We start from the raw sequence: 25,070 nt of genomic DNA, 5'->3' as shown, positions 1-25,070 counted from the left end.
AATCACACATAGAATAATATTTTATACCTGTTTAAACATCATTCTGGCCACATTAAAGAAGCTGATGGAAAACCAGTCGGGACCATATGACTCAGAAATTATTATTATATTGCATTTTTTCAGCACTTCTCAGCAGTAAATAATAATAATTTCTAAAGATATGGTTAATTAAACTAATGTGATCTGGACCTGGATAAGCCACAGAAAATGAATGAATCAATTAAAAATTAATTTAACGTTACAATCATGAATGTTTTTATGAAATCATACCACATCTTTTAGATTCTATTTATGGCCAATTGGTTTATTCTGCAGTAGTCATTTAATGTTTTGACATTCAGTAATTATCTCTTTATATAGTAGCCTTCATTGTCGGTGGCGGAGTCCGCCATTTACACTGTGGATATTTTATACTACCTTCACACAAGAAGTTACCTGAATGCTTCAAAGCTCCAAAGCTTCAATCGCTGCCAAGGTAATCAACATTTAAATCAGTAGTTGAATGCATTGTGTTTTAGTTTTGTTTTTCATCAGTAAACTGGTGGAGGAAATTCAAAGGAAGTGTTGGACACGAATGAGGCCAGCGTCTTCAGCACAGTCATTGACCTTCGCTTCAAGCAATGAAATTAGGAGTCTGACGAGAAACAGAAACAGGAGAGAAGAGCTGCAGACGGTTATCCACACCTGCCAACTGTAATGAAGTGCTTGCTTTGCGTCTAGTGATGCAGCCCTGCCCCCGATGTTTGGTTGTTAATAACTTACAGAAACATTGCGTACAATAGTCCACCTTCCACCTTCTCTTCCCCTCTCTCACACTCTTAGGGGTGCCAAGTCCCGCTAAAGTCGGGTTGGGTTCAGGTTGTTGATTAGCCCATATGAATATAATTGATTCCGATTATGCCACACCGCCCCCGGTTGCATCACATCATGTCAAAACTTTGAATATTTGCATTTAATTATCACTGAAGCTTCAAAGCTGCTAATGCTAACACAACATCTCCTGGCTGCTGTAGCTGCAGTAGTGACGGAGTTTGACTGAAACTCCACAAAGAAAGGTGTAGAACATCTGCTGACAGCCTACAATCACATACAGAAAGATTTTAGAATTAACATCACTGCCTACAGCAGTCAAGAGACAAGACATTTAACTTCTGTAAATTAAATATAAGACTTTTTAATACTATTGAGTCTGAATAGCTTCTTAACCTGTTTTTATCCTTTCTTCGATTCCATGTAGTCAAAGTGTCCGTTAATTTGATACAGAAGAAAACCTAAAAACATGATGATTCTTTTTTCTGTGACTTCTGAGTGACTTTATGGAAGTTTATTCTGGATGGACATCAGAGATAATGAGAAGTCATACTGAGTGATATATGAAGAAGAGAAGGAGGTAGAATTTTTGCGTATCTTTATCCTTCAACTTCTTTCTACGCCGTGGCCGGAGGCATTGTGTTTTTCCGTCTGTCCCGGTCTTGTGAGAGCAATATCTCAAAAATACCTTGAGGAAATTTCTTCAAATTTGGCACAAACGTCCACCTGGATTCAACAATGAGCTGATTAAAATTTGGTGGTCAGAGGTCACTGTGACCCCACGTGTTTTTGGCCATAACTCAAGAATTCATTCGACAAAATTTCACACAAATGTCTAACTGGACAAGATGATGAAGAAATGACATTTTATATCCAAAAGGTCAAAGGTCAACTTCAATGTGACATCATAATGTTCTGCAAAAACACTTTTCAGGCCGTTATTCAATCAGATACTGAATTGGTGACACTGATCTTGAAACTGTGCTAACTGTATAGATCTTCTGCACTACCGGAGGGAAGATGTGTGTGAGGCATTCCTGTTCTCACAGACATGGATGTAAACTGTAACTTGTCGGATTCGTCCGCAAGGTGGTAAATCTAGTTTCTCCCGAAACACTGCAGTTGATCTAATTAAAAGCTTCTGATCATATTTTTCCTGAGTCGTTAATTTAAGGTGAGTAAGAGTGTAACATCCATTGACAAATGGCAGGTGGTCAGATCCGTATTAATAAAACTAGCTTTTAATGATACTTCATGTTCTGTGCAGAAACGCACTACAAAGATTACATCTTATCAACATAGAAAAACCATCTAAAATTGAATATTTGTGTTTCTAAATAAAAGTCAGAGGCCTCTGCAGGAGGCAGTCTGTGTTCGATAAAGTTTTCTTTGATATCCAGGACATTTCACGGGAGAATTCCACCAACACTCGTCCCAGGGTCACTGGTCCCAGGTTTACTGGTCCCAGGTTTACTGCTTCCAGGGTCCAGGTCTACTGGTCCCAGTAAATAAAGTGTTAAAGGTTCAGGTCACACGTTCGTCATGCCCTTCTTGAGTTCGTGCAGGTCCAGCTGGCTCTGACTGTGTAGTTTGCAGTCTCTGGCTATGGCCTCTGCTCTCTGCAGCATCGTCTGCTGTAATCCATTTAAATGTGAGGCGGGGCCGCCATGCAGGGGCCCCAGAGGGCCGTAGCTGGAGTATCCGGGGATGAAGGGGGAGGTGTAGTAGAGGTGTCGGGGCATGGCAGTGCTGTGTGAGAATGGGGTCCGGGATGTGGATGTGGGGTGGGTGGGAGCCCCTACGCTCTGTGAAGAGTCACTACATCCTTTACTTTTATCTGAAGACGTGGCGATCTCAGCCAGCGACCACAGTTTGGGTTTAGGGGCCGGGTTTGGCCCCTGGATGGGGTTGCAGGAGTCAACGTGCTCCTTTGACGGTGGGCTCGATGCTCGCTGCGGCTCCGATGCTCTGACTGTTCCTGGGGGTGTGTTGTGGGGAGGGGCCCCTGTGGAAGTGGGGCGCGGGATGAGGGGCAGCCTCCTGTCCCCTGAGTCTTTAAAGTCGGGATCAGTGAAGCTCCGGTCGGTGTCGCTGCTGCTGCCGCTGTCCTCTCTGTACACCAACACGCACGAGGTCCCCACAGAGGCAGGAAGACGAGAAGCTACACACACACGCACATAAACATACAGGTCAGCAGGAAACACACACACACATACACACACACACACACACACTAACATCCACATATGGCTGCAACTAATCATTATTTTTTTATCAGTTAATCAACATTTTATTTTCTTGATTAAGTAATTAATATTTTTGGTTTTAAACCACCGACACACTTTTCATAAACAAACAGACAAAAGCTCACAGATTCAATCTAACATGAAACAAACATAATGAAACTATAAACAACATTAGAGCTGCAATGATTAGCTGGTTGATATAAAAATAATTGCCAACTATTTTGATAGAGTAATATCAGTTTGAGTCATTTTTTATGAAACAAAAGCCAAAATGATGCCTCTGAATGTGAAGTAAAGTGAATATATTTTGGTTGTGAATAAAACAAGACATTTGAAGATATTGACATATTTAATCATTTTCTGACATTTATACATCAAATGACTAATTGATTCATTTAGAAAATAATCCACATATTAATACATAATGAATTATTATTAGCTGCCCCTAAAACACTGAGCAAAGAAAAGAGTTCCATATGAGACTGCAGCGTGACGCTGTGAAAAAACGTTCAAATATATAAGCGGACGAGCCGATGAGTCGATCTGACCTGAAACTGGTGACATGCAGATTTAATTAAAGCGGATAAAATATTTCTCATTATACAACTATACACATTTACTTAAATACTAGTCACACATGTTTACTACAGAACGTTCAACAGCCCGATGTCTTGTCTGCAGGTAGCTTTCAGTTATTAGAGGATGTAAGACCAGTGGTGGAGTGTACTTTAGTAGAGTTTTTCCATTTCAATGCTACTTTTTTTTTAAATTTTCCACAGCTGTAGTCACTTGTTTCTATATAGATTCAGTTTATAGAACATTATAGTTAAAGGTTTAGGGTTGTTTGCATTGTTGAAGATGAAACAGTGTGCAGAACTATGAAAATGAGCTCCACATTGACTGCAACAGTAAAATCCTGATCACACATGAATGCATCAGTAACAGAAATATATTATTATATGATAGTGAAACACTTACAGGGGGCATTTTTCTATTTTTTTGCCAAAAAAAAAAGTACTTTAACTTGAGTGACATTTTTATTGCAGGACTTTAAGTTGTAATGAAGTATTTTTAAAGTGCAGTACTGCGACTTTTACTGAAGCTGCAACCACAGAACGTTTGATTCTTCATGTCACGACTTTCTGTTAGTGTTGTAGCATCGAATCAGCAGTCTGAGTTGGTGTCATGGTTTAAAGTTTATTGATTAATCTGTTGATTATTTTCTTGTTTAACTGATTAGTTGTTCGGTCTATAAAATGTCAGAACATGAGCTCAATGTGACGTCTTCAAATGTCTTGTTTTGTTCGACAAAATGTCCAAAACACAAAGATGTTCAGTTTACTGATGTAAAAGAAAAACAAAACCAGAGAGTATTCACCTTCCAGAGGACATTTGACATTTTCATTTAAGAGATGACAATTAATTGACTATCAAAATAGCTGCTGGTTAATTTTCTGTCAATGTACTGATTAATTAAAGGATTAATTGATTAATAGACTAATAATTTAAAGGTTTGATTGACTAAAGAGCTTCAGCTGAAACAGAGACTCTTCCTCCTCACACCACTCACCAGTGTTGCTCTTCATCTCTGGCTCATCGCTGTTGGCTTTCATCGGCTCGTCGTCGTCGTCGTTCCTCTCCAGGTCGATGTTGTCCTCCTCCTCCTCATCCTCGCTCCTGTTCCTCGGGGTCCAGGTCATCTTGTTCTCCTTCTTCAGCCTCCGGCGGGCGTTGGCGAACCAGGTGGACACCTGAGTCAGGGTCATCTTGGTGATGATGGCCAGCATGATCTTCTCCCCCTTGGTGGGGTACGGGTTCTTCCGGTGCTCATTGAGCCAGGCCTTCAGTGTGGCCGTGGCGTCTCGCGTGGCGTTCTTCCTGTAGGAGGGGTCTCCGTACGGGTACGGCCCCAGGGGCCCAAATGGGTGGTAGTCTAAGGAGCCAGAGATCCCTGAGGACGGATCATAGCTGGGACTCTGAAACAGGAAGCCAAGAAATCATTAATCAGTGGAAACTATAAATGAGATGTTTGACCTCCCAGCTGAGATCTTCTTCTCTTTTCTTTTTATTTTCTCTGCATGACTTCACACACACACACACACACACACAGTCTGTAGCTTTAACGTTTGTGAGCTGAAGCTGTTTTCTTGGCAGCTCTCCTCTAATGAGCAGATTCTTAATCTAAATGAGACTAACACAGTTAAATAAAGGTTTAATTAAAACACACAAACAGAATTTAATTTGGACACAGAAGCTCTGTGCATGCAGAACCCTGTGGAACCAACCAGAACCATTCAGAACCAACCACGACCAACAAAAACCAACCGGACTGTCTGCACCACCGACAGTCCACCTACTTTGGATTATGTTATCACTATTATATTTCTTCTTGTCTTTCTTTAAATCACACTATAATCTTTCAAATTAAAGCCACAACATCTGCTTTTATTTTCACACACAAACAGAATTTAATTTACACGCAGCAGTGTTGTGCATTCATAACCAACAAAAACCACCCAGGCCATCTGCACCACAAACAGTCCACGTACTTTAAATCTATTTTTTTTTCTATTACTATTATTATTATTGTTATTATTTTTTTCTTTCCTTTCTTTCAATCACATTTTAATCTTTCAAATTAAAGCTGCAACATCCATTTTTATTTTCACACACAAAAAGAATTACTATTGTTATCACTGGAGTGTTGATGGATTCAGCTGTTTTTGTTAATTCTTTAATAAATTGTAAATAAAGAAAAATGTATTAAAATCTCTCTAATACAAACATGGTAAAAGTGTGACTGAAGTTTCTGCAATAAATGAAATTAATTTCAGGGAAGGATTTGTAAAATAATAAGCAACAAAAACAATTAAACCAAAAAAATAGCAGAAAAGGGAACAGGTGCAGCTCCTGACTAAATGATTTGGGGGATAAAAATAATAATAATATTACTCTGAAAAGTGATTTTGTTTTTGTTTATCCGAACACGGCTCGCGGATTTTAGCGCGTTATCCTGCTTTTAATATATTTTCACCAACATTAAGAAACATGAAATTATAAACAGATTTGTGAAGGACAAGAACTGATGACTGATGTTTGCTGAGTGTGGTTAAAAATAAAAACTTTTACAAGCATTCAGCTAAATAAATGTTAATAAGTAAATAAATGTTCCAGCCACACAGTTAATGATTCATAATGACAAAATATATATACATTACTTTATCCATAACGCACAAATATTAAAGCTTCACTTTCAAACGCAGCTTCTTTAACACTTTCCTTTTACGCACTGAGCTCCGTGGCGCACCACAAGCGACACTTTCACCAACTAAAACCCCAGAACCTGAACTCAACCCCAGCTGCACCTGCCGCTCCGCTGCGGATCGACACTCACCACAAACGAGCTGAGGGTGGCGGCGGCCCGGGGCTCCCCGCCGTACGGTAGGTGGGAGTTGAAGCCGGGAGAGGTCGCTGAGCCCGAGTACGGAGCGAAGGCTGAGCCCGAAGAGGAGCGGCCGAGCTCCTCCGTCCTCGGTCCTAAGATGACCCCGGAGCTGAAGGACGGGCAGGAGTGCAGAGACAGGGACACGGACGGCTGGAAGAGGAAACCCTGAGGATAAGCCATGACGGCGCGCACGGAGCCGGACTATTACGCACGGGCGAACTCACATCGGAGAGCCACAGCGCGCGTTTCCCCGAGACGGCAGAGGGAAGAAGAGGAGGAGAAGAAGAAGAGGAAGAAGAAGAAAAGGAGGGAAGAGGAGGTTTAAAAACGGAGGAGCATCCAGGAGCATCGCAGGAGGTGCTGAGTTCAGTTTGTGTGTTTCTACTGCAAGTTTTCCACTTCCGCTGCTGCTCGACTGAACACTGCTGAGACTGAGACCGACTGAGAGAGACAGAGAGGGAGGGAGGAGGGAGGAGGAGGGAGGAGGGGAGGAGAGCGGCCGAGAGAGATGTGATGCTGCGTTCCCCAAAACCCCCAAAATAATGGATCCACTGCTTCACACTGTTTCCATCCAAATGTAGCTCCAATTTGAACAGAATCTGCAGGAAAAAAAACTCGACCAAAGTCTGCTGTGTGAATATACAGTACAGGCCAAAAGTTTGGACACACCTTCTCATTCAATGCGTTTTCTTTATTTTCATGACTATTTACATTGTAGATTCTCACTGAAGGCATCAAAACTATGAATGAACACATGTGGAGTTATGTACTTAACAAAAAAAGGTGAAATAACTGAAAACATGTTTTATATTCTAGTTTCTTCAAAATAGCCACCCTTTGCTCTGATTACTGCTTTGCACACTCTTGGCATTCTCTCCATGAGCTTCAAGAGGTAGTCACCTGAAATGGTTTTCCAACAGTCTTGAAGGAGTTCCCAGAGGTGTTTAGCACTTGTTGGCCCCTTTGCCTTCACTCTGTGGTCCAGCTCACCCCAAACCATCTCGATTGGGTTCAGGTCCGGTGACTGTGGAGGCCAGGTCATCTGCCGCAGCACTCCATCACTCTCCTTCTTGGTCAAATAGCCCTTACACAGCCTGGAGGTGTGTTTGGGGTCATTGTCCTGTTGAAAAATAAATGATCGTCCAACTAAACGCAAACCGGATGGGATGGCATGTCGCTGCAGGATGCTGTGGTAGCTATGCTGGTTCAGTGTGCCTTCAATTTTGAATAAATCCCCAACAGTGTCACCAGCAAAACACCCCCACACCATCACACCTCCTCCTCCATGCTTCACAGTGGGAACCAGGCATGTGGAATCCATCCGTTCACCTTTTCTGCGTCTCACAAAGACACGGCGGTTGGAACCAAAGATCTCAAATTTGGACTCATCAGACCAAAGCACAGATTTCCACTGGTCTAATGTCCATTCCTTGTGTTTCTTGGCCCAAACAAATCTCTTCTGCTTGTTGCCTCTCCTTAGAAGTGGTTTCCTAGCAGCTATTTGACCATGAAGGCCTGATTGGCGCAGTCTCCTCTTAACAGTTGTTCTAGAGATGGGTCTGCTGCTAGAACTCTGTGTGGCATTCATCTGGTCTCTGATCTGAGCTGCTGTTAACTTGCCATTTCTGAGGCTGGTGACTCGGATGAACTTATCCTCAGAAGCAGAGGTGACTCTTGGTCTTCCTTTCCTGGGTCGGTCCTCATGTGTGCCAGTTTCGTTGTAGCGCTTGATGGTTTTTGCAACTCTACTTGGGGACACATTAAAAGTTTTTGCAATTTTTCGGACTGACTGACCTTCATTTCTTAAAGTAATGATGGCCACTCGTTTTTCTTTAGTTAGCTGATTGGTTCTTGCCATAAAATGAATTTTAACAGTTGTCCAATATGGCTGTCGGCTGTGTATTAACCTGACTTCTGCACAACACAACTGATGGTCCCAACCCCATTGATAAAGCAAGAAATTCCACTAATTAACCCTGATAAGGCACACCTGTGAAGTGGAAACCATTTCAGGTGACTACCTCTTGAAGCTCATCGAGAGAATGCCAAGAGTGTGCAAAGCAGTAATCAGAGCAAAGGGTGGCTATTTTGAAGAAACTAGAATATAAAACATGTTTTCAGTTATTTCACCTTTTTTTGTTAAGTACATAACTCCACATGTGTTCATTCATAGTTTTGATGCCTTCAGTGAGAATCTACAATGTAAATAGTCATGAAAATAAAGAAAACGCATTGAATGAGAAGGTGTGTCCAAACTTTTGGCCTGTACTGTATATATATATATATATATATATATATATATATATATATATATATATATATATATGTGTATATATGTATATTCTCCTGAGACCTGAACTTTTGTTTTGCATGCATTTTTAAATTCTCCTTGCTATTTGGGGTAAGTAGGACCTGATAAGTATAAAACCCTAAACACTATCAATGATAATAAAGTCACAATGTCTTCAAACGAGTACTTCCTAACAGCGTCTTAGCTTGTTACTGTTGCTAAAATTGGTAAATTTTTTGTTGCCATATCAAACTACAAACAATTTTAATCATAAATAAACAAGTTTCAACCATACTGTGATCAGGTTTTGGATCTTTACCACTTTTGTGTCTGAGTCGGCTGCACCCTGACTTGGCAGAGATGGCTGCCATCATTTTTTTACATGGATGAGTGTATTGTGGCCTAACTACCACTAGATGGCACAACAAAGTGTCCACAAACAAGGACAACAGGTCTAAGTTAAGTAGAATGAAGTACAAGGTCCAGTAAACCCAAAATGTAATGTCCTTATATGAGGACACAGGGTCTCAGTAGGATAGAACCAGCTGGTCAGTGCAGAGGAAGAAGTAAGGTGAACTTCAGTCAAAGCTTAAACCATGGAGGACATGATGGAAATCCTTCTACAGTCTCCTCATCATGTTTTCATCCAACACATTCTCACTCCGACCTCGTCACATATTGACGTTTGGTCATGGAATTTCCACGTCCAGATACGACGTGCAAGGGTGTGTTGGTTGTTGATGTTCTGGGACGCCGTGTCAAGTTCAGCCTGTTATATGCATTGTCTTCTTTCAAAATACACTTCTGTTTTCACAGGAAATTTAACGTTTACATACAGTCTCTTTCAAAATAAATGCACTATGTCGATACAACACAGTGAATTAACTTTTTTTTTCCTTGAACGACGAACATGGTTAGGTTTAGGAAAAAAGAACAAGGTTTGGCTTTAGAATCTTACGGGATGCGAATACTGCTCTCTCCGGTGAAAGTCTGTGTTTGTTGGATCCATGCACCACCTCTCCCTCCCCACTACGACTTTCGCCACCTTAACTTTCGTCCCTGTCCTGGCGTGTTCCCCCCTGATGCTGCCTGGCGCCGTTAAACCATAACAGCAATCGGCCACGTATCATGCTGACGATAAAAGATGCCTTATTTTGTCAATATCTGACGGCAGAAGCGCCGGATTTCAACGACTTCGGAGTGAGATCGGGCTCATTCATCAGTTGTTTGTTTCTGATTTTTACACAGATGTACAGTTTTTTTTTTCTTGTGTTACTCCTGAGATTTTTTACACAAATTATTTTTTAATTTTTTTATTTAACACATATTTAATCAGGTAAGTCCCTTTGATATCAACAATCTCATTATAGCCAAACAACAACACAATAAAAAACATAAAGATACACAGTAGCCTGTCGAAGTATTAGCACACCTACGTACGATGACAAGACCCAACCGACTTATTCATCCTTGTACTTATGACAGCTTTAAAATCAGAGATCAGTTCACATAGTTTCATCAATCTTCAATCTTTTTGAAGGTTATTCCAGGTGAGAGGAGCAGAGCACATAAAAGCTTTCTGTCCCAGCTCAGTCCGAGCACGAGGACCAGACAGCAAGTCTTGAGATCTCAGACTGTAGCTACAATCAGATCTCTGTTCAATCAAAGTACAAATGTATGAAGGGAGTTTACCCAGTGTGGCTTTATAAATGAACATATACCTCTGACTGAGCCTTTGCAAGGTCAATGAAGGCCGACCAGCCCTGGAATAAAGCGTACAGTATTTTTTTTTTTTTTAAAGATTATTTTTATGGGCTTTTTGCCTTTATTGACAGGACAGAGAGTGAAATGGGGAGACAGAATGAGAGTGGGGACTGACATGCAGCAAAGGGCCGCGAGCTGGATTCGAACCCGCGGCCGCTGCAGCGAGGCGATGCCTCTGTACATGGGGCACCGGCACTATCCACGCTACCGACGCCCCTGCGTAATTTGTTTTATCATTAAAAGCAGCTATTGCGCCCTTATTTATGAGCATTGTAACAGGATAGCACTAAATTTACTTTAAAGGGATAGTTCACATTTTTTAAGTGGGGTCATATGAGGCACTTATCCATAGACAGTATATTACATAAGTAGATGTAAGTTGGAACACCCCAGTTTGGAGAAGCAGGCAGGAGTACAGACACAGATACTCGGCGTCACACAATAACATAAACTAACTAGTTGATCGAGGCAGTGGTAGACCAGCAGCTCCTGCGTTCAGCAAGCTAAAATGACTGTTTTTGTCAATGGAATCTGGCTTTGAGGAGAACTGAAGTCTTTAACAGCTTCCCTATTGGAACAGGCTGTCTGACATTAAGGTAAAATACTCTCAATATAACGTCCACTTAGACTGATATTGATTTATTTTAAGTGGGACTTTTTTTAGGTATCAAATACATTTTGTCCACAGCAGTACATTGCTTAGCTTCTGTGTTGGACTCCTGCCTGCTTCTCCAAACTGGAGGCATGCCGACTGACATCTACTGTATGTCATACACTGACTATGAATAAATACCTCATACAACCCCACTTCAAAATATCTGAACTAACCCTTTAATTACCCCAAATAACTTAGCAAACATGAGGCGTTTTCTCTAATCTCATTACAACACGTGACACAGATGATTATTGTATGAATTGTGATGAGGTAATGAGTCCAGAGCGTGAGATGGATCTATTGTTCTGCACAGCTCTTCCATTTTATATATTGGAAATATAATTCATAATATTTTTACTGTCAATTTATCTGTTTTATTTAAGTCTCTTGACTGTTGTGGTGCTTGCTTTAATGGGGCGGAGTAGGTTGAAGATTGTCAGTTCAATCCAATGTTGAAGCATCTTTGAGCAAGATACTGAACCCCAAGTTGCTCCCAATGGCCGTTCCATTGGTGTGTGTGTGTTAATAACTGAGTAGCAGGTTGCACCTTGTATGGTAGCCTCGGCCACCAGTGTGTGAATGTGTGAATGTGACTCGTGTCAGCTATAGAAGTGCAGGTGCATTTAATCTTTCATCTACTCTTACTGTATATATTTTTATGCACCAAAATACCATCTCTAGCTGACAATAACCCTGATTCTGATTCCAGTACTGGTAGTATAGACACTGTGTGGATGGATCCTGCAGTGTTCTGTAAGTGTATGAGCAGTTTAAAGTCCTGGAAGCAGCTCAGTAACATTAAAATGTATAAATGCTCTCACACTGCATTCTCTTTAATAATAATAATTCTAATAATGTAAAGATTATATTGTCCAAACAGCCGGTGAGGTGTTGTCGGAGTAGCGTGGGCTCGAGGTCAGTGTGTGTTTAAGCTCTGCTCTCAGCCGCAGTCTAATCTGATTTGTGCGTCCTATAATTAGCAGTGTCTGAAGGAAGACTGAGGAGTGAAAGTAGCGTCAGTCTTCATCAGGTCTGTATTGTTGTAGTTATGATGCGGTCAGTGTGTCGTCTCCGCTCTGGATAGACGCAGGAGTCGGGAGGTGTTTGAGGCTCTGCTGCTGCAGAGATCTTCAGGTAAGAGCAGAGAGCAGCATGCAGGTGGCAGGCCAAGCTGCCGTCAGGAGCTTCATTGATTAATTGCTGTTGATCCAAACTACTGAACTATCCAGCAGCTATTTAAGGTACAGAGCTGTGTGTGTACAGCTCCTCTCAATTAGTGTGTGTGTGTGTGTGTAAACTACAGCTGCAGCTAACATTATTCTCTTACTGATTCATCTGCTTGATTATTCGTTTATAGAGTGACATGATGTTATTGAGTTTTATCACTGCTGTTTTAGTCTTGCTTTTACTTTGTAGATAATTGTGCCCTAGATTTTGTAACTATAGTTCCCACAACACTTTGGAGGATGTAAACAGGAAGTAAAATATCACAGTGAATTTAGTGATTAGCTGTGAGCTGCAACTTGAGCCAGTCTGTCCACATGTAGTCACGGTGTGCTGGATGATGTGTGAGCAGCTCCTGTCTGCAGAGTATCCGTAGACGTACAGAAAAACTATCACTGGATTACTTTGATACTAAAGGACACTTAAAAACAAGATGATTCTCAGGTTAGTTCTGCAGCCTCTTTATTTTATGATTTCTAAGTGGATTTAAGGATGTTTATTCTCACAGAAATCTTCAGTGAGTGAAAGTCACACTGAATCAGTGGTGGAATGTAACTAAGTACATTCACTAAAGTACAAATCTGAGGTACTTTTGCCAGAGATATTGGATAAAGGAGATACCCCACCGCAGGCTTATCCAATGTTAAGAAAACATTACTCTTCCTGTCTCCTAAGTGGGTGTGGTTAGCTCTCCTTCCAATCAGAGCCTGTTCTCCCTCAACCCAAACTCAAACAAAGTTAACTTTCTCTTGATCTGTGTGGATGCAAAATGCAGCTTTAGTGTCAGAATGTTGGTAAGATGTGTGGCTTGTGGAAAATGAACCCAATATTTACTTTAGTGACTATAAGGCGAAAGAATTGACCATAAATTGTGATCACGTTCATTTTCCTTATTGACGACAATACATTCAGAGCTGCCGCAAGTCTCCTATGGGGGCGTGGCGCTGACGTCACTGAATTAGGAAGTGAGCTGAGTGGGGTATCTCTCTTTATCCAGTATCTCTGCTTTTACTGTACTTGGGTTAATTGTGATTGTGATTTATTAGCTGAGCTGGAAGGTGAAGCTTTCGATTTACTGGTCCATCTACGTCCCAACCCTCACCTATGGTCATGAGCTCTGGGTAGTGACAGAAAGAATGATGTCGCAGATACAAGCAGCCAAAATGAGTTTCCTCTGTGGGGTGGCTGGGCTCAGCCTTAGAGATAGGATGAGGAGCTCAGACATCAGGAGGGAGCTCGGAGTAGAGCCGCTGTTCCTTCATGTCCAAAGGGATCAGTTGAGGTGGTTTGGACATCTGATCAGGATCCTCCTGGGCACCCCCTGTTAGAGGTTTTCTGGGCACGTCCCACTGGTAGGAGGCCCCGGGGCAGACCCAGAACACACTGGAGGGATTATATATCTCATCTGGCCTGGGAACACCTTGGGGTCCGCCTGATGTAGCTGGAAAGTGCTGCTGGGGAGAGGGATGTCTGGGGTGCTTTGCTTGGCCTGCTGCCCCTGTGACCCAGACCCAGATAAGCGGCTGAAAATGGAGTACTTGAGTACTTTTATTTCTTAAATACATTTACCTGATTGTACTTACGCACTTTTATTAAGCAACCATTTTCAGTGCAGGGCTTTTACTTAAGTAAAGGACCTGAATACTTCCTTCATCACTGCACTGAATGATTTCAACATGAGTTTCATTCAAGGAGGAAGAGTTTGGACCCAAACTGCAACAATTTGTCTTTAAGTGTTTTAGAAGAAGATGATATACTTTATTAAGGGGAATTTTTTCACACTGTTGTCATATAGACACAGGCCCAAAATACAAATGCACGCACAAACATCATCTATACATGCATTAAATGATGAGATGTCAGAGTGAGGGGGCTGCCTTAGACAGGCGCCTCGAGCATTTGGAGGTTCAGTGCCTTGCTCACCTCACCTCTCCAGCTACCAGTCCACACTCCATACTTGGTCCGAACAGAGACTTGAGCCTACGGTTCCCAAGTCAAGTCCCTGTGGACTCAGCTGCTATGTTTGGGGTCACAGGGGGGCTGGAACCTGTCCCAGAAGATGTAGACAACCATTCACACTCACATTCACACCTACGGACAATTTAAAGTCACCAATTAAGCTGCATGTCTTTGGACTGTGGGAGGAAGCCGGAGTACCTGGAGAAAACCCACGCGGACACAAGGAGAACATGAAAACTCTGCACAGAAAGGCTGTCCATTCCAAACCATTCCTAGGCCTCAAAAACTGTTTTTCTAATTTCTTAACTTTTGCAGTAATTTCATCAGCATGGGAACACTGTAAGATACTCTCAGACTTCGGAGAGTGTCAGGACTTGAGCTTTATTTTTAGATTCTTCTCACTCGCTCAGTTAGGAGCTGCCCTCAGCCTCAGGACTTTTTGTGTTCCCGGTGTCAGTGCAGGTCAGGAGCTAAAACTCCTGATGCCAACACTGTCAGAGTCAATTTACAGGAAACAACTCTGCTGATGGAGAGTTAAATCAAACACAGTTAAATGATTTGTGAAGGTTCTCATCAGCGGCAGCAGCAGAGATGTGACTCTCCTCGTTAACTGTCATTTTCCTCGTTAAACGCTGCAGCTGAGAAAACATTGAATTAAAAGTGTCGATATATTTTCCTGATCGGCTGTGAGGATGGAGGTTTGATTCCTGGAGGAGTCTATAACCTGCGATGCTAAACGAATATTGATTTGGCGTAATGAAGCCTGAGTAATGTGAAAACATTCTCCTTAAGGAGGCCCTCTAAGCACATCATGAGCATGACTGCACCGCCGGGGTGAAATGGGCCGTTTTAAGCTGCTCCTCTACAGATGGGTCGAGCAGATTATGGGATGGCATTTTCACGCTTTTTTAAGCATCTTTCATTAAAGCACTGCACGGCGGCGGAGGTGAACGCGCCTCTTCTTCTCCTCTGCTTTTAATGATACTCCAGAGGCTTCTCCTCGGGCTCATATTAAATACACACAGCCTCCTGCAGGAGGAAGTAATGGCTCGGAAAAGCTCACATGACTCTTTCATCATCGCCCAGTCAAGACCCCCAGTAGGCCTGAAACAACACCATAGTCGGTTTTATCATATCAAAAAGTTATGTTAACAATTTGAATGTACAAAGTTGAATATTCTGCTCCTATTCTCCATGGTACCCACTCTTTTGTGAAGGTTTTCACATGAAAGAAGCACTCGTTTGTTTTCCCCCAGTACCTCATAAATTAGCTTAGCCCGCGGGGCAAATGTCCAGAGGTTACTTAAAGACAGTGTGTTTAATTAATTGGAAAACACTCTTTTTAATAGTTATTATCCAAGTATGAAATGCAATCCTTGTTATCTGTGCTCAAACATAATTACCACCCCTGGGACTCCTCTATTAAGTGCTGGAAATGTTGCTGTGAAGTGAGGAGACTTCACAGAGCGGATAATGGCTTCAGATGATACAGTACACGTTCGTATACAGTAAAAGTACCGCAGGACAGGATTTACTGTTTGTTTACTGAGTGTTATCTGACAGCAAATAAATAAAATGAAGACATCACAGATTCTAATGTCTCAAACAAAGGAAATCTTGTACAGCGTCCCACCTGACTGAAACATGATGAGAGATGATGTCAGAGGTGGCTGTATGTGGTTATACAGAACTACTGTAGAGAAGTATTGAATCAGCCGTCACATTGATCTTTTCTTCTGTAAAAACTATTGTATAGACGTGTTATTGACATTGAAAAGAAGAAGAATGAAATGACTGGATGTTCCCACAGTGTCTCATGACAGGGAGCACAGTCTCACTCCAAAGTCATTGAAATCTGGCGCTTGGTCAGTGACTTGGAACGTCAGAAACCAACCAGAAACCTTTATCGTAGGCATGCCGTTATAGTGTAACGGCCCCCGGAGGCATTGGGGGAAACACAGCGGGACAAGGATGAAAGTTAAGGCGGCAAAGGTCTGAGTGGGGCAGTGGTGGTGGTTGAAGGGAAAAAAAAGTCAATTTGCGGTGTCATACCGACGTAGTGCCTTTATTTTGAAAGAGACTGTATGTATATGGTAAATTTCCTGTGAAAATGAAAGTGTATCTTGAAAGAAGAGAACTTGACACGGCGTCCCAGAGTGTCAACAACCAACACACCCAGGGTACCTTGCATGTCATATGTGGACGTGGAAAGTCCTTGACCAAACGTCAACATGTGACGAGGTCGGAGTGAGAATGTGTTGTGACAGAGGAGAATACTCTGTGAACTTGGATGTTGAATTTGTTTTCAGTGACCCGTGATCATTATTGAACCGCAACAGAGCAACTGGGCTCTAAATACTGAGTTAACCCTTTGCAGTCTGCTCATTTGTTAGGTTGAAGAGGTTTAAACTGTCGGTCCATATTATATTCAGCTGATATTCCAACACATTCCTATCCCATCTGCTGTGAAGGGTGCCTCTCTGTCCATATCTGATGCTGACATCGACTGTCGAAGTGGCGGTATTTGAGGAGTTGGGTTCCTGCCCGCTGCCCCTAAAACTGATGCCCCCAGTGTGTATCATATCACTGTGAAGGGTGTATCTGTGCATTGGTGTCCAACGGCAACATCACTGACAGAGCAGCGGTATTTGATGAGTTGGGAGTGAGAACGAGCTGAATATTCCAACAGTGCTAACCCTAGACTAACCTCCTGATGTCAGCATCACACACCGACGCACGGAGGCACCCATTGCGACAGTATGAAATGCATCGGGTGACAGCAGTTTCTGACGCAGCAGGCAACAATCCAACTTATCAAGTGCCGCTGCTTTGTCAGAGGACCTCGGCATGAGACACCGACGCATTGAGGCATTCTTCATGCCGTTGCACCGAATGGCAACAGTTTGGCAACAATCTGTGATGCGATTGGCAACAACCATAGCATCAACAGTGAGAGTCTTAATAGAGCTGGTAGGAGGGGAGGTGGTTGAGTCAGACTGTTTGTTTCCTGTGTGAAACCAAAAGTCAGTGGAGTTATATTAATAACAACATAGTCTGCTAGTATATGTAGCTTGCCAAGATAATGAACTGTCACAAGACATGACATTACTTTAGTAACAAGCGTACTTGTTTTAAGCCAAACTATGATGTATTTTTCTGGAGACTGTTTGCATTTGATTAGCAGAAACTGTGCATTTCCTGTAAAGACAAAAGTATATTTTGAAAAGACACAAGGCATTTAACAGGTGTAAATTTAAATGCCATCCCTGAAATCCAAATCGGACGCAGGAGGGTACCTAGTGCATCATATTTTGACGTGTAGGTCCACTGACAAAGTGGCTGTACTTGACGAGTTTGGATGAGAACATGGAGGAGATTACTAAGTTTTCAGCAGCAGTGTCTGCAGGTTATATCTGTAATGAAATGTCTAAAGGACTTCAACTAAACTGAGGTTTATGTTTTAATATTTCTGGCCTGCAGATCACCATTTTGGTGATTCCTATAAAGACGAGAGTACGACCAACACTTGATTTAGTTTTCTGGTCACCTAAATCCAGAACACTTAAGATGAACCTGCATCAAAGTTGTTTAATCAGTATCAGGAGACTTGTTTAATGGGATAGTTCAAGAAATCAGAGGATGAAAGCTGTAAAATAAATAAACATGATGTAAGAATATGAGTCACTGAGTAGTTTTGATATCTCGTTCCAGAGCTGAACTCTCTGACAGAAGACAACTCTCCTTATAATGGAGGCACATTTCCCAGAATCCTCTCTAGATGATGAGCTCCAGTGCTCCAAAACTGAGGACATGCATTCACTGCAAGACCTGAACCAGGACACCCTACAGGATCCTGAGTGTCTCAAACAGGATCTGGAGCAACAAAGTCCTCACTCCAGTCCAGATCAGGTTCAGGGTGCAGACAGAGATCATACTGAAGACGAAGCAGAGAATAAGAAATGTGATCCAGATCCTCAGGACCACCTGGAGGAGCAGCAAGTAGACAAAAATCCTGCAGGAGATGGAGCTTCAGGTGAGGATTGATTTATTGGCACTTTACTGCAGTATTTCCATTTTGTGATATTTTTCTACTTTCACTCCATTTCAGGGGGAATTATTTTACTTTTATTCTACTGTCTCACAGCTGTGTTTAAAACTGTTGTTACCTTTTACATTTATTTTACCGTGAAATATAAAAACGCCCACAAAGTTGCTCTGCTGCGTCACATTGCCTCTGTTACAGTGAGGTGTTCATTTTAATACTTTGTAAACAGATTATACATGTTTTTAATTTTTACACAGTTCTATGTTGTTTATCTTAATCTTCGGCAGATGTGCTGTGCTGCGTCCGTGTCCCATGTATTTCGGCTGCTAGGCTTTTTTTCAACCAACATCATGACTGGAGAAATTCACATTGTTGACTTAAACAGATTTTCCTGGTTAAAAAAAACCCAAACAAACAAACACGAAACTGTAATTACCAGATAACAGAAACCCTGGTTTATACATGCAGAGTAGGAAAAGCAGCCCAATCACTGGAATTTTTTTGGCACTGTACATTTCTGCAAACCACATGTATGTAGAGGATACATTGCACCTTTTACATTTTAACAATGCTGTGGTTAAAATGTAGTTATGTTAAGGTACAAAACATGGTTATAGTTAGGAAAAGCTCATGTTTTGGCTTGAAATAACCCATTCTGGTGACACAATCCCAGCTGGAGAAGCCATTGATGTCTCTGTGGAAAGTAACTGTTTTTTTGGGGTCCAATCCCCACTGGAAAAACAGGGACAGTTTCTAAAAAACATCCACATTTGATGCCTAAAAAGCCACAGGAAACAACTGATTTTGTTGTTTGTTGGTTTTGAACAGTGGTCTGCAGCTTGGCAGGCGTCTCTCCTAGGTGTCACACCATCCACCATCCCCTCCACCTCCAGATGACAAAGTCAGCTCATATACTATGTCACTTTAGAAATGTTAATATGATGCATGTGAAACCTACAGATGTAATGTAATCATGATTTGCAAAAAAGTACAATGCCAACATTATCTTCTCGTGACTGAGCTGAGAACAGGCTCTCGAGATTAAAAAAATGACTTAAAGAGGAACTGATGACCAGTAATCTCTAAACACACGCAGAAAATATAGTCTGGAAGTTTAAATTTAACTCTCATCTTGACCTTTCCTTTGAACTGGCAGAGCGTCTCCTTCTGTCACCTGTGTTTATTGGAGTCCAACTGACTGCCCTGCAGAGAGGAAGTGATGTCACAGGTACCACATCACAACATGTAGTCTGTGGTATTTCTTTTTATTGAGAGACGAAAGTACAGAGTGAGATAACAGGAAGTGAGGGGTGAGAAATGGCATGCAACAGAGGAGGTTTACTGGTGGCATCTTAACCTCTAGAGTTGTAGTATCACCTGAAACAGGCTCATGACTAAAAGAATGAAACCTCAAATTTCACACACAGGATGCATCGATTGGCCGACTGTGTCTGCAGGTCTGAACGTAGATTAACTGTCTCCTGTCAGTGAAACTGGTGTCATTGGTTACTGTGTATAGATGCACTGAAACAACAGTTTGTAGTAGAGCAGTTAAAGCTGAACAAGGATAAAGCTGAGATGCAAGTCTCGCAGTCAGTTAAAGTTTGCAGCTAAAGACCACAACAGGAAACACTTGTTGTTGAGGTGTAATCACACCTTCACTGTGACAATCCTCTGCACATGTCAGTGTGAGGCCGATGTCTGCGCTCAGATCATTAATGCTGCAAAAACAAATGACTTATCAGGAACTTTAATGCTGCTGCCACAAACACAGAGGTGACCGCAGATACAACATGCAAAGAAATACTTTGAAGTTTTACTGATCGATCTGCAGATTAGAGACAGTTGTGATACTGAATCATCATTTAAGTCAGTTGTGCTATAGTACCAAAAATTCACTGGTTCAGTTTCTCACGAGAGAGATCTTGCCTGTTTTCGTGTTCTTTGATTATAAACTTAATATTTTTGAGTTTTTGGACTGTTGACAACACACTAAAACTGCACTGCTGCAGACCACAAACGTTATAAAAGAGTTTTTTTTTACCAGTGATTCAGCAGACCTTTGATTCTAGGGAGGGTGGGGCTAGCTATCATTAGCTGTCTCCCTTTTATGGTTCCATATGTGGTAACAGCAAATAACAAGAAAGCCATCCTGTTACCTCAACATGAAGAACGCTACTCAGATTCAAATCACCACAGAGTAACTAAAGTTCAGAGTAACTAGCATATGAAGAAACTACAGTAAAGTGTAACTAACTTACAGAGTAACTGATGTACAAAGTAAGCATGGACTGTATAAAATAGTGGTGTGGCTATTGTACAGAGTAAGCATTCATACAGATTGATGAAGTTTCTCAGTCATCCAGGTCATGGTAATTCTAAGTGCTATATGGTAGGCAGCTGGACTTGACAGAATGGATGACAGAAACCCAAGCAAATCCATTTGCCTATGATAAAGCACTTAGAAACGTCCTTACAAAGTGACCAATGGCCCGACTAACAAACGTATGGAGTAACCATCATACAGAGTACCCATTGTACAGAATAACTAACATTAGATCAACTAATGTACAGAGCAAAGTAAGGAATAACCACCATAGGGAGTAACCAATGTATGAAGTAACCCATGAAGAACTAATGTATGGTGCAGTGTATGGAGGAACCATTGTACAAAGTAAAGCCCCTTTTACACTGCCAGATTTTTGGCGAATGTTGGGCCGTTTTGCCGGCAAGCTGCGAGCGTTTAGACACACAGAGCCGGATTGGCGAGTTGATCCGAGGTGCCCAATTTTCCGCCTCGTAGGGTAGTCAATATTGGCGGAACCCTTTTAGTTTAAAAAGACCAAGGCAGCCTTCAGCCACGGGAGGGGCTGTTGATGACTTGTGGGAGGAGCTGTTGATGACGCCGCACGTGCGACCCACTGGCAGTGGATAAACAGGAAACTGCATCTAGTCGCAAGAGGGAAACGCAAACCTGACAGACACTGTAAAGATGAGCAACTGGGGAGACAAGGAATTGCGGAGCCTCCTTGTCCTCGCAAACGAAGAGGCCATTAACCGTCAGATGACGGGGACGGTGAGAAAGGGGCCGACTTACAAGAGAATAGCCGAAGGACTGACCAGCCACGGCTTCCCTCCCACGTCACTGTTTACGTCACACACTGAGCTACACGTTTTGTTACTTGCTCACGCCCCCCATTGCCCTGAAAAAGGCGCATTCTGTATAAACAAAAGTAGGCAGGCGGCATTTTGCTGCACTCCCTGATTTTGTTTTTATACTGCCAATGCTGGAAGAAGACTGATTGGGCTTTCCTGCAAATTTGCACAATTTCTGTTTAAAAAGGGCTAAAGCCTCCATTAGGAGTAACAAATGTACAAAATAACCACTGTATGGAGTAACCAACATACATAACTGATATATGGAGAAACTAACAAACTGAGTAACCATCCCTACTCAGTAACCAATATATAGAATACGCAACACATGGATTAACAAATGTATAGATTAACCAACAAACAAGTAACCATCGTACAGACTAAGCATCTGTTTGAAGTAACAAATCTACAGAATAACCAACGTATGGAGTAACTACTACAGAATTTGCAGATTGGGCTAAACAATTGCTAACAATATCGCCCCCTACTGGATAACTTCCTGTGTGTTTATTGGAGCTGAAGTGATATTTTGAACCATTTTAACAGTTTTAACAAAAAAAAAAAGGTACAGGTTTTTATTAAAATTATTTGTAATTCCAGTTTAACACACAGGCATGAGGTTAATATACAGTATTTTTTCTTTTAGCCTACTCCCCACTTTGAATCATTAGAACAAAAGATGAACAACTGCCTGATGTCAAAGCTACAGGAAGCCTGTGGACATAAAGACGGAGGGGTTAGGGTTAGACAGACTCCCAGGGTGCATTTCAGAAACAAACAGCCAATCACAGAGCTTCACATTAAGAGTGGTTTGATAATAATTTGGTTTTATTATCTGCAGCTTCAATTAATTGACTTTCTAATTCAGATATGATGAATTCAGTAACCGTGACAACATGTTTAATAACGAATTGAACCACAAGGCCTTTTAAATTCACTACCACCCTAAATGACATCTCGGACCTCAGCTGAGGATCATGGGTATTGAAGTATTCACAGACAGCAAAAAAAAGTAAATAGACACAAATTTGTGTTGAGAACATAAACCAGTGTGATGGATGGAAGGAACATAGTGACATATTTTTAATATTAATCTATTATTATTAACACTAAATAAACACCCTCTTGTGTTTTTATTCAAAATGTTTTGATTGTAAAGTCTGATTGTGTTTATACTCAGCGTCACCTCAAGGTCTGGACCGAGCCGAGCATCAGGGACACACTGGCTCTGACCAAGACCAGGATCGAATGGACTGTAACCGGGATCAGAATCAGGACCAGGACCTGACACCAGCCAATGAGGAGGCATCTGAGGAGTCAGGTGGCAGCGTCCCAGCGCTGGTAATCACTCAGGCAGAAGAGGTGAGCGCAGAGACAGAATCATGTATATTCATGTGTTCAGCTCTTGTCTTCCTCTCTTTGTGTTCGGCTCTCTCAGGTAGCTTTCTTCTCCACATTTGCTGCCTTTGTTCTTTGTTTAAACGATGTCTCTGATCAGGTTCAAAGCCCCGCCGTCCTGACAGCTTCTCTTCATCAATCTGACACTTTGCTTTTTTTCTGTTTCTTCAAAACCATTTTACATGTTTTCATATTGTGCTCCGGGTTTGTGGGTTTTAGAGCTGTAATTATTCCGCACGTCACACCGTGGATTTAATGTTTTCAATAATGTATTTGTTCACCCTGAAGTGTTTTAAATATTTTTTATTTCCAGAATGAATGTGTTTTGACTGATGAGATGAGAAATGATCACTTTCATCACGAACGTCTGGACAGTTTTCTTTTTATCTTTCACCGATACATTTTTAATTCACATTCACACATTTAGTTTTTTACACATACCAATGATTGTGGAGGTCTTTAAAACATTTGGTCTGTAAAATATCTCCAAAATGGAATAACAGCTTTGTTTTTAGCTTTGTGGTGTCTGTTTTTCAGATAATTTATGGGATTGTTTAACCTTAGATTTAGAATTGAAACAATTAGTCTATTTTAGTGAACTATTTTAAGCCCCGTTTCCACCAAACACTTTCAGTATGGTACCTTTGGAACCAACAGTAACCCTTCAGACATGGTACTCAGACCCTAGCATTTCCACCGCAAACAGTACTCTTAAATTTGGGCCGAGTTGTTGTCACTCACTGCTCTGTCCGGCACTAACTGTATTTCCTCCTTTGTCAGTCTGCAGCTTGTTTATCGTCCACAGAACGAGGCTGCACGCTGACATTTTCAGAACAAAATAAAACAGGTTGCAGTGAGTCTCTCTCCATGGGATATTTAGAAATAGCAGGTTTGTGCGTTTTGTCCTTCTCAGGCAAGCTCAGGGGTTTAGTGTTGCTGGGGCCCACAGGAACGAAACTCTACGATGCTTTTTTTTCTCCAAGTGAGGATTAGAATATATGTAGTTCACATAATCCAGTCAAAACTGATATACAGTACAGGCCAAAAGTTTGGACACACCTTCTCATTCAATGCGTTTTCTTTATTTTCATGACTATTTACATTGTAGATTCTCACTGAAGGCATCGAAACTATGAATGAACACATGTGGAGTTATGTACTTAACAAAAAAAGGTGAAATAACTGAAAACATGTTTTATATTCTAGTTTCTTCAAAATAGCCACCCTTTGCTCTGATTACTGCTTTGCACACTCTTGGCATTCTCTCCATGAGCTTCAAGAGATAGTCACCTGAAATGGTTTCCACTTCACAGGTGTGCCTTATCAGGGTTAATTAGTGGAATTTCTTGCTTTATCAATGGGGTTGGGACCATCAGTTGTGTTGTGCAGAAGTCAGGTTAATACACAGCCGACAGCCCTATTGGACAACTGTTAAAATTCATATTATGGCAAGAACCAATCAGCTAACTAAAGAAAAACGAGTGGCCATCATTACTTTAAGAAATGAAGGTCAGTCAGTCCGGAAAATTGCAAAAACTTTAAATGTGTCCCCAAGTGGAGTCGCAAAAACCATCAAGCGCTACAACGAAACTGGCACACATGAGGACCGACCCAGGAAAGGAAGACCAAGAGTCACCTCTGCTTCTGAGGATAAGTTCATCCGAGTCACCAGCCTCAGAAATGGTAAGTTAACAGCAGCTCAGATCAGAGACCAGATGAATGCCACACAGAGTTCTAGCAGCAGACCCATCTCTAGAACAACTGTTAAGAGGAGACTGCGCGAATCAGGCCTTCATGGTCAAATAGCTGCTAGGAAACCACTGCTAAGGAGAGGCAACAAGCAGAAGAGATTTGTTTGGGCCAAGAAACACAAGGAATGGACATTAGACCAGTGGAAATCTGTGCTTTGGTCTGATGAGTCCAAATTTGAGATCTTTGGTTCCAACCGCCGTGTCTTTGTGAGACGCAGAAAAGGTGAACGGATGGATTCCACATGCCTGGTTCCCACTGTGAAGCATGGAGGAGGAGGTGTGATGGTGTGGGGGTGTTTTGCTGGTGACACTGTTGGGGATTTATTC

At 41.8% G+C, this 25,070-nt stretch overlaps 2 protein-coding genes across 2 annotated transcripts in view; one reads left to right on the top strand and one right to left on the bottom strand.

The window, feature by feature from the left end:
- Positions 1–498: 498 nt before the first annotated feature.
- irx5b (iroquois homeobox 5b) lies at positions 499–6,958 on the bottom strand. Its single transcript, XM_033634653.2, has 3 exons — positions 6,451–6,958; positions 4,627–5,032; positions 499–2,971 (listed from the first exon to the last, which is right to left on the bottom strand). The coding sequence occupies exons 1-3, from the start codon at positions 6,679–6,681 to the stop codon at positions 2,340–2,342; spliced, it is 1,269 nt and encodes a 422-aa protein (XP_033490544.1). The 5' UTR covers positions 6,682–6,958; the 3' UTR covers positions 499–2,339.
- A 5,283-nt stretch (positions 6,959–12,241) lies between these two features.
- LOC117262829 (uncharacterized) overlaps positions 12,242–25,070 on the top strand; it is a 72,112-nt gene continuing 59,283 nt past the window's right edge. The window contains exons 1-3 of the mRNA XM_078167664.1: positions 12,242–12,344; positions 18,105–18,426; positions 22,775–22,956. Coding sequence (XP_078023790.1) covers positions 18,141–18,426; positions 22,775–22,956 — 468 coding nt within the window. The 5' untranslated portion in view covers positions 12,242–12,344; positions 18,105–18,140. The remainder of the gene's footprint in view (positions 12,345–18,104; positions 18,427–22,774; positions 22,957–25,070) is intronic.

Source organism: Epinephelus lanceolatus, chromosome 5 (genome assembly GCF_041903045.1).
Source record: "Epinephelus lanceolatus isolate andai-2023 chromosome 5, ASM4190304v1, whole genome shotgun sequence".
NCBI classification, from domain to species: domain Eukaryota; kingdom Metazoa; phylum Chordata; class Actinopteri; order Perciformes; family Serranidae; genus Epinephelus; species Epinephelus lanceolatus.
This window is presented reverse-complemented; position numbering and strand designations above follow the sequence as displayed.

Excerpts from the sequence above, each read along its gene's own strand:
- irx5b (XM_033634653.2), bottom strand. The coding sequence starts at position 6,681 with ATGGCTTATCCTCAGGGTTTCCTCTTCCAGCCGTCCGTGTCCCTGTCT. Across the intron at positions 5,033-6,450 it reads CCACCCTCAGCTCGTTTGTG|AGTCCCAGCTATGATCCGTC; the intron begins GTGAGTGTCGAT and ends TTCCTGTTTCAG. Across the intron at positions 2,972-4,626 it reads AGAGATGAAGAGCAACACTG|CTTCTCGTCTTCCTGCCTCT; the intron begins GTGAGTGGTGTG and ends GTGTGTGTGTAG.